This window comes from Mobula birostris, chromosome 3 (assembly GCF_030028105.1).
Source record: "Mobula birostris isolate sMobBir1 chromosome 3, sMobBir1.hap1, whole genome shotgun sequence".
Lineage (NCBI taxonomy): Eukaryota > Metazoa > Chordata > Chondrichthyes > Myliobatiformes > Myliobatidae > Mobula > Mobula birostris.
This window is the reverse complement of record NC_092372.1, coordinates 183014497-183034511: the sequence shown is the minus strand read 5'-3', so window position 1 is coordinate 183034511 and position 20015 is coordinate 183014497. Positions and strand designations below refer to the sequence as shown.

At 39.6% G+C, this 20015-nt stretch overlaps 1 protein-coding gene across 1 annotated transcript in view; it reads right to left on the bottom strand.

Annotated features, from left to right (window-relative positions):
- malrd1 (MAM and LDL receptor class A domain containing 1) overlaps window positions 1-16781 on the bottom strand; it is a 351826-nt gene extending 335045 nt beyond the window's left edge. Inside the window, exons 1-2 of the mRNA XM_072252046.1 lie at window positions 16620-16781; window positions 11639-11735 (exon numbers count right to left, since the gene is read on the bottom strand). Coding sequence (XP_072108147.1) covers window positions 11639-11735; window positions 16620-16781 — 259 coding nt within the window. The remainder of the gene's footprint in view (window positions 1-11638; window positions 11736-16619) is intronic.
- Between the last annotated feature and the right edge of the window lie 3234 nt (window positions 16782-20015).

Here is a 20015-nt window from a genome sequence, read left to right as displayed (position 1 = left end):
ACAATAGTGTGAACTATTATCTAAATGGGGAGAAGTTTCAAACATCAGAGATGCAGAGGGACTTAGGAGTCCTCATGCAATACTCCCAGAAGTTTAATTTATAGGTTGAGTCTTTGGTAAAGAAGGCAAATGCAATGTTGGCATTTATTTCAAGGGAAATAGAATATCAAAGCAAGAGATAATGCTGAGCCTTTATGAGGAACTGGTCAGACCGTGCTTGGAGTATTGTCAACAGTTTTGGGCCCCTTATCTCAGAAAGCATGTGTTGTCATTGGAGAGAGTCCAGAGGAGGTTCACAAGGATGATTCTGGGAATGAAGGGGTTAACATATGAGGAGCGTTTGGCAGCCTTGGGCCTGAACTCACAAGAATTTAGAGGAATGTGGGAGCTCTCATTGAAACCTACCGAATGTTGAAAGGACTAGATTGTGTGAACGTGGAGAGGATGTTTTCTCTGGTGGGGGTATCCAGACCTAGAGGGCACAACTTCAAAACTGAGGGGCGACCCTTTAAACAGTGGTAAGATGGAATTTTTTAAGCCAGAGAACAGTACATCTGTGGAATGCACTGCCACAGACTGTGGTGGAGGTCAAGTCCCAGCGTATATTTAATGCTGAATTGATCGTTGCCAGTCACTCAGGGCATCAAAGGATATGGCAAGAAGGCAGGTATATGGGTTTGAGTGGGATCCTAGATCAGCCATGATGGAATGGTGGAGCAGACCCGATGGGCTAAATGGCCTAATTCTGCTCCTACATCTTATGGTCTTATGAGGACCCTTCAGTAGGATGGTCTCAGCCCAAAACGTTGACAGCCTGGCCTGTTGAGTTCCTCCAGCATTTTGTGTGTGTTGCTTGGATTTTCAGCATCTGAAGATTTCCTCTCATTTGTGATTGAAGGGAAATAAACTACTGAGTTGGAGCATCCAAGGATTGGGCCATTTGACCATAAACTGACTGAGTCTTTGGGGAATAAGAGGATCAAGTCATTGGGGAATCACTGGGGGGGGGGTCAATATTCCCCATCCTTCCACGTACCTATCCAAGAACTTCTTAATTGATACTATTGAACCTGCCTCAATCACTTCTGGTAGTTCACTCTATATACTCAGTGGCCTCTGCAAGAAGTTGTTGCCCCTCAGATCCCTTCAAAATCTCTGCCCTTTCACCCTGAACCCATGCCTCCACGTTCTGATCAGATAAACGAACCATAACCATTGGAGTGTGGCAGGAATCAATATTGTTCACAATCTTCAACAAAGATTTTGATGAAGGGCCCATATTTTGATGAAAGGCTCTCTGTGACTGCAAAGGTATTTGGTAGGAAAATATAATCTGTCAGAGGAATTCAGCAGATGTGGAGGGAATTGGACAGTAGACGTTTTGAATTGAGATCCTTCATCGGGACTTTGATCTGGATTGGCCTTTTGGGATCTGGTAGGTGCTGAATGGTCTTATTCTATGTCCTGGAAAGCAAGTAATTTCAAGGTTTTTGATGATTCAAACTGGGTGGGGTTTTGCGATGGACATAAAGAGGCTTGAAGGATATACAGACAAGGTAACTGATTCGGCAGGAATATGACAGATGGAAAGAGAACATGGGAGATTGTGATGTTTCAGTGCACAAAGAAGAAAGGCAGAGTATTTTTTAATGGTAAGAAAATGGGTACTATTGATGTTCAAAAAGATGTAGTTACCCTTGAACACAAGTTATTGAAAGCTAATATGCAGATACAGGCATTTAAGCAGGAAAATGGTATGTTGGCCTTCATTATGAGATGATATGAATGCAATTGATTTGAGTACAGGATTAATTTTATTATAATTTATTATTATAAACTCCATATAAAGTTTACTTGCTACAGGTGTAGTGAGACAAAAATTCACCAGATGACTTCCAGGGATAGAAGATTTACCATATGAGGGGAGATTAAGTAAGATAGGTCTGTATACTCTAGAGTTTAGACAAATGAAATATGAACTTATTTAAATTTATAAATTTCTTACTGGGCTCAGCAGGTTGGATACAAGAGGACCAGGCTTCACAGTCTCAGAATAAGGAATGTGATACTACGTGGCAAATATGAGGAATTCTCTACCTCTCCAGTCTGTAGAGGCTCAATCATTGAGCTCATTCAAAACGGAACATGATAGAATTCTAGTTATTAAGGGATATAAGGACTGCAAGGGGAAATGGAGCTGGATAGATCAGCCATGACTGATGAATAGCTCACCAGCCTTAAAGGTCATGAGGTTCTCCTCCAAATGCTCATGTTATCATATTATAATCTCCCTTTAAAAGTACTCTACCTTTATTGTTTGCTTATCTGATCTCTACATTAATACAGTATATTTTGTTATCTGTGTCTCTGCTTTTTCTCCAGCATTAAATTTCCTCATATCATCCCATAATATCCCCACTGCTGCTACATTGTCAAATCACTCTCTGTCAAGGAGGTAATTTGATCTGTAATTACTGATGCTTCACTCAAAGGTTTCCTTCCCTAACAGTCATGGTCAGAACCTGATGCTAACTTGAACCACAATTCACAGAGCTCCAACACATCATTCTCTCTAAGGTAATTTTGTGTGTGAAGATCATTCTGCTCGTTATTTACTCCATGGACTAAGTATTCTACTGTTCCAGGCTGTCCGAGGTGTGATTTGAATACAATGGATTTGAGTACACATGGTCACAGTGTTGTTGTGTTCACACTGTTTCTTTGGTTTAGCACACATGCTCATCAGAAACATTGTTCAGCTTCCACTAGGTCGCCATGCAGCCCTGCCTGGAGGACCTTTCTTCCTCTTATGCATTCCTTTAGGATCAAGAATAACTTACCTCCACTCAGTCCCTGTGAGTTCCTCGTTTACTAATGAGGCTAATGCGGGAACCGCAGAATCCACCACAAATAAGGCCAAGGTGATCCACTCCTACTTAGGGTTCTGTGTGCTTCCAGGTGCATGAACTTGAGGTTTTCAGTGACTCTGTGAATGCTCCTTCTCTTCTTTCTATGGGTAGGGGCCAGAGGTTCCCAAGAGGCCTTTGGGGCATTGCAGTTCTCAGAGTCATAGGGTTGCATAGAATATAAACAGAAAGCCTGGCCCACAAAAACAACACAAATCATAAAGCACCTATTTCCTCCGACTAGTCCAAATTTTCATCAAATTTAACAAAGGCACACTAGGGGCAACTGACTATAGCCACTTATCCCTTCAACATTCATGTCTTTGGGTTTTGGTGGAAACTGCAGGGATGGAGAAAGTCTAAGCTGCCTCGGATACTGCCAGTAACCAGGATTGGAGCTATGAAGAAGCATTGCTTCTTGCCTCACCACTCTGTCACTCTTAAAGAGGGTTTGAGCATATCTTTGAATCTTTTCACTTGCCTATCTGGCAATCTCTTCTCTTAACAGAGCTCAGAAAAGAGTGTTTGTCCTGGGAACCTGGAGTTGGATATGTAAGTGGCAAAGCCCACCCAAAAGAGCTGACTGCACACAACTAGGCTTTTGGTACTGGGAACATTGGCCTGGAAGAAGATACTATTGTTGGTTTGTTTTGTTCAAACAAGTGGACTTAGGATCCAGCAACTGAAGGACATGCACACCAAGCAAGTACACTACAGCAAATTATACTAGGTGATAGTCGTACTGAGAAATCTTCAAGAAATGTAACCCTGCCTCAGCTACAAGTCCTGGTATTTTAGGGATCCTATTATGCAGGTGAATCTTTATATTCACTTTGCCTTCCCTCTGGGATGAAGAAAAATTTCCTCAACTTTTGGTGTTTTTTTTTGTCTTATTAATGAGAGTAAACATGACAGAGATCAGCCAGGACCAATCCCATTGTTTGGATGAAACTGGTAAATCTGGTAAAGAATGCAATTTGAGTTGGACTTTATTTCTTAAGTAGCATGGTTTCAGGATTTCAAACACCATTGGTAAATGCTGGTACCAATGATTATCTGTGATCAAATAAAGATGGTTGTTTTTCAGATCAGTGAGGTCAAAAATGGATACAATGGTATGGCTCATACCCTTGGGATGAATTGCACAGTTTCTAGTTCCAAGAAAAATCACATCAGAATTTTCCATCAGGCACCAAGAGCCCCAGAAATGGGGACAGTTTAGGTTAACCCAGTTTCAACTGCACAGAACATTTTTTTTTCAGCACACTGAGATTAATGTATTTTTTTTGTACATGAAACAATCAGGATGACCACACACCCTAATCTGTTTTTCAGTTCCAGTGGTATCTTTTTTCAAATATTGCCTTTTTTAAATGTGAAAACCAGCCAGCTATCCCAAGTGAAAAGCTGTGAGCGTCTTCTGTTTATTATGGATTATTTGCAATTATGGATTATGGATTATTATGGATTATCTGTCCATTGAAGATATTAAAGAGATGAAAGAAGGCCTTTTAAAGGGTAGTGGAGGCAAAAAGATTGTATAAAAGTGATCATACATTTTGTTAGTTGCTTCTTGATGAGCATTTTTATATTACTGAGCTCTGAATGACAGTATAAGCAGTCATCAGTTCTTAAGAAACCTTTTATACCTCTGTTAAACTTGATTCATTGCTGCTAGAATTGAAAGGCTGTCTCTCAGCCAGTATACAGTTCCCCGGAAATGGAACAAGAGAGAAAATTAATACATTTTTTGTTTGATCGATGGTACACTTATGAAGATCTGTTAATGGCTCCGTCTGTCTAAAGTAGACAATGGATGCACCCTCACGGCCCAGACCTGGGCAATGAATATGGAGATCCTGGGCTGCCCAGACATCAAGATACCCCTCTCGGCCTCGCGGATGTGGTCCAAAGGAATGCAAAGCAGTATATTTGGCTGCAGGAGCTGCTGGGAGGTGACGTGACACGTCATCCAACTGCCTTAGGGGTTCCACTCTGGATTTGTGTAGGGTTTACTCCTTAGCCTTCTCTTCTCCCAAACATACCCACAAGGCAGTGGGATCTGTAACCCTGGATAGGGGCCCATAGCGGGTACTGTCAGCCGGAGCCGGCTGAGCCCAGGACCCGTGTAAGGCAGAGCTGTCACACCTGTAGTAGTGACATATGGAGCCACTACCCACTACCCACAGATGAAGATCTGTTATATAATAGGGAAAGGAGAATTTTACAATTTGAAAAAGATTGATGTGCAAATAATTAATCTCCTTAGGGAATACTTCATCAGCAAAATATAAACACAATGAACTTTTTTCCCTCTATATTGTTGTCAATATTTTTAGGTGAATTGCTAAGTCCTGATGACTTTATCAGAAGTGGCTTAAATGGTTACAGAGCCAGTAAATATGATAAAATTGGATGAGCATTGAAGGAAATACAGCTGTTGTTTTAAGTTGGGATAGAGATTGGTGATGTGACAATATTCTTTGACCCGGGTAGGATGGCTCAAAGTTATGTCTTGCACTGTAGTTGTTGGCTTTGTCGGGGGTTATTGCTTTGTCGGAACACTGGGGCTGTCTGATTGGTCCAGAATACCCTTCTGCTCCAAGATGTATTTCAGGGGAGCATGCCGATCCCTCTTTGCTTGGTCGTTGTGTATCCTGGCTGGTGAAACTCAGACCAAGTTCTTCTGTGTATCGTGAGTGATTACAGTCCTTCAAAATTCTGCACCGTTCTCATGAGTTCTTGTTAGTTTTGCTGGTTAATTTCTGTAATAAATCTTTTGTTTTGTCTGAATTGCTGAAGTCTCTGGGATTACAGCACTTAAATTCACTAGTGATCCTGACAGGAGTAGTTACATGAACTAGATGTTCAGTCCTCTGAGTATGAAAGATCAAGGCAATCTGATGTGCAGTTTAAGAGCAATGAATGGTATAGATACCATGAAGCTATTTCTTCAGCAAGAGAGGCCAGAACAAGGGAACATGACCTTAATATTAAACTTAAATCATTCAGAGGTTACAACTGTAAGCAGTTATTTACAGAAATTGCAATTCTCTTCCTCAAAAAAGCTGTTGAGGGTAGTAAATTGAAAGTTTGAAAATTGAGATTGATATTTTCTGTCAGGCAAGGATATTAAAGAATGAAAAACTACATCGGATAAGGCATAGATCAGCCATTATCTAACTGAGAGGCTAAACTAGTTCAAGGAATTGATGTTCCTATGGTCTTTGAAATCCAACTTTATGGGCAAAGTTAACAGTGCTCACACTTACGTGCCAGAAAATAAAATGTTTTCTTTGGGAATGTTTACCATGCTATTCACACAGCTAAATAAAGAATAACCTCATAAATCCCTATATTTCTTGACAGTTCACTCTGACTTATTATGAAACTTTTTATCCATAACTCCTTTGAGGTTTATAAGGATCATGCATCATCAATACAACCTTGCAAAATCAAGACTTCAAACAATAAACAGCAACATTTACGGAGCATACTGTCAGTTTACCAAAAAATGAAGCTGATCTTAATTTGGATTTCAATATTTCCTGACCTGATTTAAGAATTGAAGAGGTATCTTAGGAAGGTAGATTATATTTGTTGGCAAATACATTAATTATAAACAGACTTTAATCTGTATATCACAAGAATTTTAATTATATTTTTCCATTTTTACCACACTTGTAAGGTGATGATAAATGCAAAAGCATTTAGTTCTAGATTCTAATTAATGTACTGCCACTAATATTCATCACAGGGATAGGACAGAAAAAAGAAATAAAAAGCTGAATAAATTGAGTGATTAGATGAGGTATCAGATTGAAATTGTGTGGTTGATTCTCCTTTTAACATAACTCTTAGTAAGAGGGTAAAGTTTAGTGTCCCTTTAGTTACATATGTTTAACCTGGCAAAATTCTATGTACTCTGTCAGTTTTACTTCCTTGGCCCCTGCTTACCTTCATCTTTTCTTTCATGGTGGTTCCACAATTAATATGTTTTCCAGCAAATGTTGCCTATTGACTACATAAACTTACAGACACTTATCCTCCTGTTACAACTTCAGAATTTTGCACAGTCGCTGTTTTATCACTTCTGTATGTTCAAAATGGCATGTATTAAATTTCATAGAATCAGTGAATAGGTACCAAAAACTGATTCTGAAGACTAATCTAGATGCTTTTGGCAAGACAGCATAAGGGACTGGAGTTAAAGAACACAAGAAAATAGGAGCAGGAATAGACCACAAGGCTCTCAAGTTTGCCACGCCATTCAACATGGCTGGTCTGTGCTGAACTCAGATCCACATCTGTGCCAGTTCCACATAGCTCTCAATGCTTTAGTATTTCAAATACTTTACTATCTCCACCTTAAATAAATCTAATATTCTGGCTCCACCATCCTTGGGAGCAGTGTATTCCAGCTGTGGTCCAGCCAACACCCAGTACAGTGGTAACAAAACCCCCCTACCCTGAAACATACATCCATTTGCTATAAAGGCCAACACACCAATTGCCTTCTTAACTACTTATCGTACCTGCCTGCTAGCTTATGGTGATTCTTGCACCAAAACACCTGGATCCACCTCTGATTCCACTTACTGAAGTGCAAACCTCACACTTCCCCACATTAAAACCTATTATTATTATTTTTTTTCTTTCTCCCTTTTTTTCTTCTCTTTTTTCTCGCTCTGCCCCTCTCACTGTAACTCCTTCCCCATCCTCTGGGTTACCCCCCCCCTTTCTCCCTAGGCCCCCCCGTCCCATGATCCTCTCCCTCTTCCAGCCTTGTATCCCTTTTGCCAATCAACTTTCCAGCTTTTAGCTCCATCCCTCCACCGCCTGTCTTCTCCTATAATTTCACATTTCCCTCTCCCCCTCCCACTTTCAAATCTCTTACTATCTCTTCTTCCAGTTAGTCCTGACGAAGGGTCTCGACCCGAAACGTTGACTGTACCGCTTTCTATAGATTCTGCCTTCATCAGCATTTTTTGTGTGTGCTGCTTAAAACCTATTTGCCAGATTCTCACTTATAAAGATGTGCAAGTACTAGAAATATATTTCTAGACCCACGTGCCTCATTGGTAGCTACACCAATCATTAATTCACGCAGCAGTCCCCCAGATGTGGTTTCGGATAAATGTGGGAAGGACATTTGTGGTGGTAGGAAAGGAAATCTTTAAAGGAATGACAGCAATTAGCTAGCAAAATCATAACGAGGTAGCGAATATTCATCAAAGAATTTAGAAAGAGTAACAATCATTTCAAATCTTTATCAGCCTTTGCCAAATAGCATTAAACAACACAAAATAAATGGAAGCAATGAACAGCTAAGATGTAGATGGCTGTCTGCAAGTAATGGGTTGGACAAAGAGTAAATGATGCTCTGTTTGCCTGCTGAGGAGAAGCTGACATTTTATGTGATGTTGTGTCAATCCATTGTCTTTGAATGATACCATTCCAAAGCATCTGGTATTATGTCAGTTATGTAGTGTGCCATCGAGGTCAGGTCACTCGTCTGAGTGCTACTGGTACCATGTAACCCAGTACTACCTGTCGCATGGTCGGGTTGTCGGCGATTAAACTGGCTCCCCCACCAGGCTTGCCTGGTGAGGAGGGTGGCTAGGCACCCTGCAGGATGACAAACATGACCTGTGAAAGGGCGGATGAACCCTCTCGTAGAGTCAACGGCCATCTAGCAAAAATGTGCCGTGAAGCACAGAAAGGGTATCCCTTGCATCAAAGCTTGGTCTGACCGTTCACTGCAACAGAACTTCCCCCCAGCCATCTTGGGCCCCACCATGCCACTGGATCTGCGAGGGGATGTTGAGAGGGTGGGTCCAGAACTATGCAACCCCCTACTCACCTATAATCCATTCACGCACATATTGATCCTTGAAAGGAACCATCATCCTCCTATGGGATAGAGATAGAGATAGAGATAGAGATAGAGAGAGAGAGAGAGCGAGACCATTGAATAGAAAGAGCTAGTTTTCAGTCCATTAATGTTAAACTAATAACTCAAAGGTGCTTCACGCAGAACAACTTAAATCTCTTCCTATTTATAGATAAGTTCACTAATCCTTTGCTTTTATTGTGATCTCATTAGCAGTGAGTACAGAACAGAGAACAATGGCAACATTTTTTGTCATTTTCAATTTCAACTTCAATGCTGGCATTTTCTTTCATGAGACAAATAGTTTTGTATTGAAAGTGTAGATTCAATTAACTTACACTTATAGTTTACTTCCACAATGATTTGTAATGTTATTTCTCTAAGACAGGAGTTACTGTATTGTCGTGCTCAACGTGCTGTAACTCAAATATAAACAATAGGCCCTTCAGCCCATTTGGTCCATGCTCACAACAGCATCTTCTACTCCAGTCCCAGTGCCCATTAACCCTCCATGTTGCTTTCCAAATGCCTCTTAAATATTGTAGTTGTATCTGCCTTGACCACGTCCTCCAACAGCTCAACACAGGTACTCTATCATCCTCATCATCATGTGCCATACTCTGCCAGAGCTTCAGCGACCACTTTCTTCCACTGCCATCTGTCGGCAGTCAAACCTCTTGCATCTCTGGCGGTGAGGCTGGTCCACTTCTTGATGATGTCAATCCAGGTTGTCCTCTGTCTGCTTCGGAAGCAGCTTCCTTCTACTCTGCCTTCAAGCACAGTGCGTTCCAGTGTGTCATCAGTTCTTGAGATGTGTCCAACATAGGGAAGTTTCCTTTGGATAACGATTTCCAGAAGTATTGGTTTCGTGCCAATCTTTTCTAGGATGAAGTTGTTGGATCTCCTTTAAATGTATGATACCCTGAGGATCCGTCTGAATGTCCACATCTCAAATGCTGTCAACTTGTTTTCATCAGCTGCTTTTAGGGTCCATGTTTCACAGCCATATAGGGTTACTGGCCAGACGAGACTCCTGAGGAGGCGTATCTTGGTGTCAGTGCTCACAGATCTGTCTTTCCAGATGTTCTAGAGTTTGGTAGTACTTGTGCGTGCCATTGCTAGCCTTCGCCTTATTTCCTTGCTAGGTGTAAGGAAGTTACCTCTCAGGTCTCTTTTAAATCTCTCCCCGCTTATCTTTTACCTGTGTCCTCTAGTTATAGACTCCACAACCCTGGGGAAAAGACCATCACTTCCATACCACTCATGTCTTTATAAATTTCTATAAGGTCACTCCTCATTTTCATGCAGTCCAGGGAGTAAATATCAACCGTGGCCAACTTCCCCTATAACCCAGGCCCTCTAGCTTATCCAAAATTCTTATGTCTCTTTTGAATTGAATTGATGTTATTACTTAGATCCTTCACATACATGAGGAGTAAAAATCTTTATGTTACATCTTCGTCTAAGTGTGCAAATTGCAATTTATAGTAATTTGTAATAAATAGTATGTACAACAGGACAGTCAATATAACATAGAAATACAATTGTATCAGCATGACTTAATCAATCTGATAAAGGAGATGTCCCGGAGCCTGTTGGTCCTGGCTTTTATGTTGCAATATCATTTCCCGGGTGGTAGCAGCTGAAACAGTTTGTGGTTGGGGTGACTCGGGTCCCCAGTGATCCTTCAGGCCCTTTTTACACGCATGTCTTTGTAAATGTCCTGAATAGTGGGAAGTTCACTTCTACAGATGCGCTGGGCTGTCTGCACCACTCTCTGCAGAGTCGTGCGATTGAGGGAAGTACAATTCCCATACCAGGCAGTGATGCAGCCAGTCAGGATGCTCTCAATTGTGTCCCTGTAGAAAGTTCTTAGAATTTGGGGGCTCACACCAAACTTCTTCAACCGTCTGTGGTGAAAGAGGCACCGTTGTGCCTTTTTCACCACACAGCCGGTATGTACAGACCACGTGAGATCCTCGGTGATGTTTATGCCTAGAAACTTAAAGCTGTTCACCCCCTCAACCCCAGATCCATTGATGTCAATAGGGGTTAGCCCACCTCCAGACCTCCTGTAATCCACAACCAGCTCCTTCATTTTTACGACATTGAAGGAGAGATTGTTTTCTTGACACCACTGTGTCAGGGTGATGCCTTCTTCTCTATAGGGTGCTTCATTATTATTTGAGATTAGGCCAATCAGTGTAGTATGGTCAGCAAATTTAATTAGCAGATCGGAGCTGTGGGTGGTGACACAGTCATGGTATACAGAGAGTAAAGGAGGGGGCTTAGGACACAGCCCTGAGGGGCACCTGTGTTGAGGGTCAGGGGGCAGAGGTGAGGGAGCTCACGCTTACGGCCAGTAATCTGACAGGAAGTCCAGGATCCAGCTACACAAGGCAGGGTGAAGGCCAAGGACTCTGAACTTCTTGTCGAGCCTAGAGGGAATTATGGTGTTGAATGCTGAACTGTAGTCAAGGACAGCATTTGCACATAAGCATCCTTCTTCTCCAGATGTGTAAGGACAGTGTGTAGAGCTATGGCTATTGCATCATCTGTCGATTGGTTGTGCTGGTAGGGGAATTGTCGGGGTCTAGTGTGGCTGGGAGCATGCTGCAGATACACTTCTTGACCAGCCTCTCAAAGCATTTTATGCCTTCCCTAGGGGTGACCAAAACTATCAAAAATTCTCCAAGTTCCACTTCATCAATGACTTAGATAGCTGCAACATAATGTCCTGTTTAATCATTAGTATAGGAACAAAAGTAACAACTTCTTTGAACTCTAAATTTTAACAGTGATTTACTATATTGAGCCATTGAAATGGTTACAGTCATACCTGGTCTAGTGAGACAACCACAATTGAAGGTAATGTCATCAATGGCGATGCCTTCATTGGGTGGAGTATAATCAAATATTATTCCCTGAATAATGACCTGTGCATTAACATAGCAAATAAAAAAATGAATAAAAGTAATATTCTTGCAAATTCATAGAAAGCAAACACATTATTAAAGAGCAGCTTCAAAAACCTATCTTTATTCAGTCCCAACAGCAGACTGTAAATGTAAGATATTGAATCATTGTCAAAGGGTTTCAGATTAAAAATTGTATCTATTATATTCTTATCTGGACTTGCAGGAAATGTATGTAATTGAGATCTTAAAAAATCTCTAATCTGTAAGTATCGAAAAAAGTGGGTATCAGAAAGTTTAAATTTTGTTGAAGGTTGCACAAAAGAAGGGAGATTCCCTCCATCAAACAAATCCTGAAATTGTTTAATACCCAATTTATCCCATTCTTTAAAAGATAAGTCAATTGGTTTAAAAAAAACAATTAGAAAAGATGGGACTCGAGAGAGAGAATCTCAATAAACCAAGGTGTTTTCTAAACTGTAACCAAATCCTCAATGTATGTTTGACCACCACATTGTCAGTTAGCTTATTTAAAGATAAAGGAAGTGAGGATCCAAGTAAAGAAATAATGGAAAATTTCACAACAGAGTTGACTTCCAAAGAAACCCATATAGGGCAATTCTCACGGTTAATATATCGAGAACGTAATATTTCGTATATTAACTGCTCAATAATATAACCTAAAATTGGGTAAGGCAAAGCCTCCGTTCTGTTTGGTTTTTTGAAGGTGAGCTTTATTTATATGAGGTTTTTTATTCTTCCATATATATGAAGAAAGAGTTGAATCCAAAGAGTCAAAAAAAGATTTAAGAATAAAAACAGGCACAGCTTGAAAAAGGTATATAAATTTGCATTTAAATTTACGGTCTGCTGTTGGGACTGAAAAAGGCCTCTTTAGATAAAATTAAAGGAGACTGGGAAAAGGATTTACAGATTTTCATATTTGAAGAGAGCTGGAAAATCATTTTAAAATTGAATAATTCTTCATCATTATGTACTCGTCATTCTTTATTACAATTCAAAGTGGTACGTAGAGTTCATATGTCTGAAGACAAGCTCTCTCGTTTCTACGCAGATATTTCCCCTTACTGTGATAGATGTACTAATGGAGTGGCCACACTAATTCATATGTTTTGGACATGTCCAAGCCTTGAAAAATTTTGGAAAGATGTATTTCAAACTTCTGTACTTTTCAATGTTAGTTTTAAGGCCAATCCTTTGACTGCCATATTTGGTATTGTTGAGGATAGTGCAACAAAACTGAAGCCATCTAATTTGTGGGTATTGGCCTTTATGTCTCTTATGGCCAGGAGGGCGATCTTGCTCAAGTGGAAGGAGGCCGCCCCACCCACTCATGTTCAATGGCTATCTGACGTTATGTTATGCCTTGATCTAGAGAAGATTCGTTGTTTGATTTCTGATTCTAAACATGATTATCTAATGTTATTCAGACCCTTTCTGTGTTATTTTCATAATCTTTGAACTGTTATTAAAGTGTGGATCTGAGCCACTATTATTTTAATATTATATGGTAAGGTATAACTTTTTTTTTCTTCTTTATTTTTTTACCAACCAGCTCATTTTGGTAGTGGGGGTAGATGTTTTTAAATAAAATACAATTATTTTATTTTATTTCATTTCATAATACAATATTTTTTCTAGATGATTGATTTGGAACATGGGATACTGCGATCATATTACTGTGATTTAAATGTAATGCAATTTGTATTACTTACTTGTATCCTTATGAATTTTGTATTTGTATTTATGCAATTTATATAATATTAATAAAAATATTGAAAAGAGAAAACCTGTCTTTTTTTAATATTTGAATAAGAAAAGGAAAATACACAGACACTGAATTTAGCCTGAATGATCTCTGGGGATTTATACACTTGTCCTGGATTTGAACACCAAATATCTCTCGTGGGAACAGAAAATATAGAAAGAGCCTAAATCACTCAGTGGAGGTCTTTAATTAAATATCAATTTCTTGGTAGAGGTTTGGCCCAGACAACATCTCCTGAAGTATTGATAGGCAGCATGTGTTCACTAAACTATGATGCGATTGCTGTACAACAGTAAGGATGTGGAATATTATGGTCATGTTACAGTGGGTTCATTCTTCCACTCTCCAAAGTTTCCACTACTATAGCAGTTGTAAATGCACTCAGGAAAGTAGTCCACTGTCACCAGCTTTCACATATTTCTACAGCTGGGCAGATCTAGTAGCCTAAGACAGATCTGCTCAAAACCAAAATTGCACATTTCCGGAGGCCAGTGGAAATGTTATTAATGGGAAAATTTAATTTTTATTGCAAATCATAGAACAAATAATAAATAGAACTGACGAAAGGCACTCAGAATAAGTGCTTAAAATATATGGCAATAATATTTTAAACTTAGGTTGTTAAATACTTCTGGCATATTATTTCTTATTTTAATAATTAAGCTGTGCTAATTCTCCATTTGAATTTCAGCATATATGGTGACAGGCTATGAACATGTTGCAAATCAGCTAATTAACAAAGAACTGTTTCTGGGGTCATGTGTTTATCGCACTGTACAGCCTAGAAGTTTGTATCTGATGGTCGGGCAGCACAAAGTACACTGTATAGAAGGATCAGCACATTGTCCACTGTTTTTAAAGTATATTCATTCTATTAAAGTCACTGAAATGAATTTTGGAGACAGAATACAAACTTTTCACAGTACCATACAGTACATAGAGGGCTCCTGAGTAAAGATGAATTTCAAGTAATTAAAGTGTTGAAGATAGGATGTGACATATTGTGAGTGGGTCAAAAACACAAATTCCTCAGCCAAAGACAAAGAAACAAGCACTAGCTGTTTAAATATCCTTACCTAAAAAATTGAATTCTTAGCAAGTCAATTGATTCAGCAAATATTGTCAGGATGAATAAATACTTCAGTTGATGGGCTTTTGTCTCAGGGGTACAGCATTGCCAATGGTCCTTTATCTGTAGTACAGGTGTTCAGATTAACAGTGGTGACACGTACAAAATGCTGGAGATACTTAGCAGTTCAGGCAGCACACCAGTGGTCCTGTATTATATGGAAATTCCTGTACACTGATTGGTGATGTCAGATGGACCACAGAAGATGTGGCCGTAGGTTACAATTCACCAAGCATAAAAGGAGCAACTAATGATAACATCATCATCAAGTCTACCCTGTAGCCTTGCACAATACAGTTACTGGAAAGCCATTTTGGAAGTCGCAGCTGAAAACTTGAGGTCGAGGCTCACAACTGCTTACTGTTTGCCTTGATTGTGGAATCTTAGACCTGGGGCCTGGTCGTTGAAGGCCATATCTTTCAACTCTGATCTTCGATCTTCAGTATCTACCCAGTGCTGTGTCCATGCCCCACCTGATAGGTGACCTAATTCTGGTGGCCTATCTTGTGTCGACTTCAAGGTCCACCTGACATGGTGTTTGGGCACTGAAGACTAGTGGGTCCGTGCTGGTCTCTTGCCAATATTATCTGCAATTTTAGAGAGCTCTTCAAAGCTCGTTAAAAGCATTATGGTCTGTACGGCTCCCTGAATTTATAATATTGGCCCAGCCACCTCTCAATTCTTACTCTTAATGCAGACTGGCACACTCAAGCATCTGAACACAAAGGATGCCCTTAGGCAGATGGCTCTCAGAATGTAGATCCACATTTCTCCCTCCTGGATCCTCGTGAGCCTGGTGGACTAACATCCTGAGACTGCCAGAGATGCACAATGTGTCTAACAGCATACAGCACTGCTGTTCTCTCTTCCCCTCCCTCAGGAGTCTGAAACCCTTTCTTCTCACCTAGTTCCACCTACCATCTGCCAACTTGTGCTCCATCCTTTGCCTCCACCATTTAACTTGCTATCTTTCTTTTCAGTCCAGAAGAAGGGCGTCAACACCAAACTTCACTCGTTCATTTCCCTCAGTACATGGAAATAAGCTGCTCCAGTGGTTTTGTTTATTGCTCCAGATTTCCAACATTTGGAGTCTCTAGTGTTTCCACTCTTGCATAATATCAGTTTTGTATCCATAGCCTTCAGACTTGCCTCCCTCTGGCCCCAGACTATGGAGCTCAGCAATAGGAAATAATTGCAGCTAAGTCCCTATTTCTTGTCTTCATGCAAGGCCTCAACCCAAAATGTTGACTTACTCCTTTTGATTCCACAGATACTGCTTAAGTCAACTTTCTGTGTTATCTGTGTTTCAGATTCCAGCATCTGCAGTCTCCTTTGTCTTCAGTCCCTATCTCCTCTCTAGCTTTCAGAATAAACTATTCTGAAGCTTCCTTTGAGAAGCCTCCCATCTTCAACCATCTGTTAATAGGAGCATATTCTACTCTCTGTGGTCTACATCCCTACCTTAACCATAATCAAATCTACTGCTACTTTTCTTCCTAGTTCTGATGAAGGCCTGAAATGATAACTTTGTACTCTTCCCACCAATGTGGCCTGACCTGCTGAATATTACCATAATTTTCTGTTTATATTTTAGGTTTCCATGATTTGACATTTTTATTTTTGATTTTCATTTTCATGCACAGATTCTCCAGTTACTCATGTTTTCATTCAGTCAGATTCATTCTTGATTTCCTGGTGCTCTATTTTTTTTAAAAATCTCATGCTAAATGATTTCAAGCTCAACCCCCACACCCTGGCTGTGAAATTCCTGCAAGTCCGAAGGATCCAGTAGGGAAGGCGTCCAATATCCTCAGCACGAACAGGTCAAACACCACAACTGATGTATCACATGAAGCAGCCTAACACTTCAGACTAGAAAATACATTTTGCAGGAGGGTTCAGATTCCATACGTTCAGACCCTTTCTGCCCTCTGTAGAATAGAAGTTTATTAAAGAAATAATACAAAAATACTCATGGAACCCATACCTGATATTTGCCTTTGCTGTTGATTTTGATAACCTTTCTGTTCCATTGACTCCCTTGTGCAGACGTTTGGTTCCAGATTTCCAGTGTATGTCCACTGTTTTGCTGGTACAGTCCAACTTTAAGCATGCCACTGACATGACCAAACTGATAATAAAAGCTCATCTATCAAAGAAAGAAACAGAATTCATTTAATTTCCTGTTACTTTTGAATAGAGATTTAAATCCAGAGCATGTCTTCAAGAATAATTGGTTTTTGCTTTGATGTTAATCTCTAATTTTCTTCACAAGCGAAAAGGAAACTACCTGGCAAATATCTTTTGGAGGAAGGAAAACAACGCTTCGTAGAACTGCAAAATCCTTTGAATTTCTTTCAGGTGATATGGATAAATAATAAGCTGTAAAAAAATAAAGAGATAATTTATTGCTACTTCAGCCAGAAACAATTTTATAATACTGACAATTTTTCATGAGTTGAAGAATACTTAACTTCTTTCTCCCTACACCTCCATCTTCCTTCCCCTATGTGTTTTTATCATCACTTCCTTATAGGTAATTCTCTCTATCTCAGACTTAGGTTCTCTTCAAATCCCCCCTCAATGATCCTTCTCTCTTTCTTTCATTGATAAGTTTCTTGCACTAACTTCAAATGCTCTCTCTCTTTTCTTCTCTCTCCTGATTCTCCAATTGGACCAACCTTCCATTCTCTGCCTCCTTTCCCTTCCAAATTGCATTAACTGTAACTTAAATAGAACCAAATGCAACATTTAAAAAAAAACTTTAAAATATGTAATTTGTTGATCTAAAGATGCAATCAACCAATAATGCATGTTTTAAGTAATGGGCGACATCCACTTTGAGTAGAACAGAGGCCATCAATCTCTGCGTGACATGAGCATAATATACATGATAGTGAACTCACATTATTTAAATTATATATAAACCATATAACAATTACAGCATGGAAACAGGCCATCTAGGCCCTTCTAGTCCATGCCGAACTCTTACTCTCACCTAGTCCCACCGACCTGCACTCAGCCCATAACCCTCCATTTCTTTCATGTCCATATAGCTATCCAATTTTACTTTAAATGACAATATCGAACCTGCCTCAACCACTTCTGCTGGAAGCTCGTTCCACACAGCTACTACTCTCTGAGTAAAGAAGTTACCCCTCATGTTATCCCTAACCTTTTGCCCTTTAACTCTCAACTCATGTCCTCTTGTTTGAATCTTCCCTACTCTCAATGGTCATTTGGTCATTTGGAATATTGATGGTCATGCTAAAAATTCATGTCCCTGGTTTTGTTTGCAATGATTAATGCAGAACAAGAGCAGAAATCCTGTCTGTATAAACTTATTTTAACAATGTATTTACTAAAAATTTAACACCTTTTAATCTGGAATTTTAAAAAAAAGCATTTTGGTATTGATGATATTGGAGTTACCAGATTATCATAAAAACACATTTGGTCATTTCAATCCTTTATACTCTTCATCCCGAACTGGATTTACATGTCCACATTGATGAGATTGATTCACAACTGCCTTCTGAAATGGATTGGTAAACTAATTAGTTGGATCAACCTGCTCTGTTCAAACTCCATCACCTGTTGGAATATCATCAACAAATGGACTGCTGTTCTAACAAACAATCCTGCTGGAGGAGCTCAACAGGGTGAGAAGCTTCTGTGAGAGGAAAGGAATTATCGAAGTGGTTCAGAACTCATCAATTTTTAAATAGGTAAAAGTAAATGTATTAGACAAATAATTACATTTAATACAAGTGTGATCTTTTGACTGCAAATTTACACTTGGTTGCTTTTTAATTTCTGAGTGTCTTGCACTAAATGATTTTACATCAGATTTGCTTACTTTAATGGGCAAGTAGACAATTACATTAATTACTGCTCTACTTTGATCCTGTGACAGCACAGCACTACCTTGTGATAGTCAAGCAATATAGCAGTTACACTGTATCAGACCATAACATCAATAGATCCTTCCCTCTCACATATGTTGCTTGACTTCCTGAGTTTTTCCTGCAGTTGGTTTGTCCAGATTCCAGCATCGGCAGTCTCTTGCTTCTTTGGCAGATTACTGCTGTTTCTGGTGATTACTTTCTCAAGAACAGGAGGGGACAGGACAGCAGAGGTGCTAACTCAGGTCCACAGACCTGGATTTGATCCTAAACCTGGTGATGTGCGTGTGGACTGTACATGTTCTTTCTGTTCGACACCCCCCCGCCCCCACCGTTATTCCAATGACATATGTTAATTGGCCACCAGAAGTCATCCTTAGTGTGTAACTCAGTGCTCTGTCTGGGGGAAGTTGATGAGAACGGATGGAGGATAAAATAAATATCATGCTTAGATTTCCTGTGAATGGTCGGGGGTCAACTTCTGGTCAGCACAAAACTGTTGGACTAAGGCCAGTTTCTGTGTTTTGCAAATTTTTGACTATATAACAAAAAAGATTGTCTTCATCATTAATACAGTGGATTCCAGTCAATTGGGACACAATGGGACCAGTACATTTTGACCCAATTACGTGTCTGCCCCAACTAGCCAAAGTTTCATGTAAAAGTTATAAAAAAGACAAACTACCATTTAACTGAGTAACAAATTATGCATTTCAAATTATAACACTATCAATACCACTATAGGAATATAAAACTGTGTGTTATTTCCCAGTAGTTATCGACAGAGGAATTAGTCTGTTGTGTTCTTTTGATTGATTGTAAATGAACAATATCAGCACAGACACCTAGTGAAGATAATGGACTGCTTCAAACACTACTTTCAATGATGGTATATTCCAAATCTTCATTTTAATTGTAGCATTCAAGATGATTGTCAATACCTTCAAATTCAGAAGAATCAGAATCAGGTTTAATATCATCAGCACACGTTACGAAATCTGTTAACTTTGCAGTGGCAGTATAGTGCAATACATGATAAATATAGAAAAAACTGAATTACATTAAGTATATTTATGTATATTAAGTAGTTAAATTAAAATAAGTGTGCAAAAACAGAACTAAAAAGAGGTAGTGAGGTAGTGTTCAAGGGTTCAATGTCTATTTAGAAATCGGATGGCAGAGGGGAAAAACCTGTTCCTGAATCACTGAGTGTGTGCCTTCAAGCTTCATAGTTCCTAACTTGTTAAAGTAGTGAAATCATTTCAGTTTCACTCCTGTCTGTTTCCAGCATTTCATAGCCTGAATGCTTGAAATCACAGTGAGCAAACAGTTCTACTCTCTATATACACATGACTGTGTGGCTAGTAAGATCTCAGATACCATCTATAAATTTGCTGATGATACAACCATTGTTGGTCGGATCTCAGGTGGTGACGGGGTGGCGGGCAATGCAGTGGTGCCACAGCAGCATCCTAGCA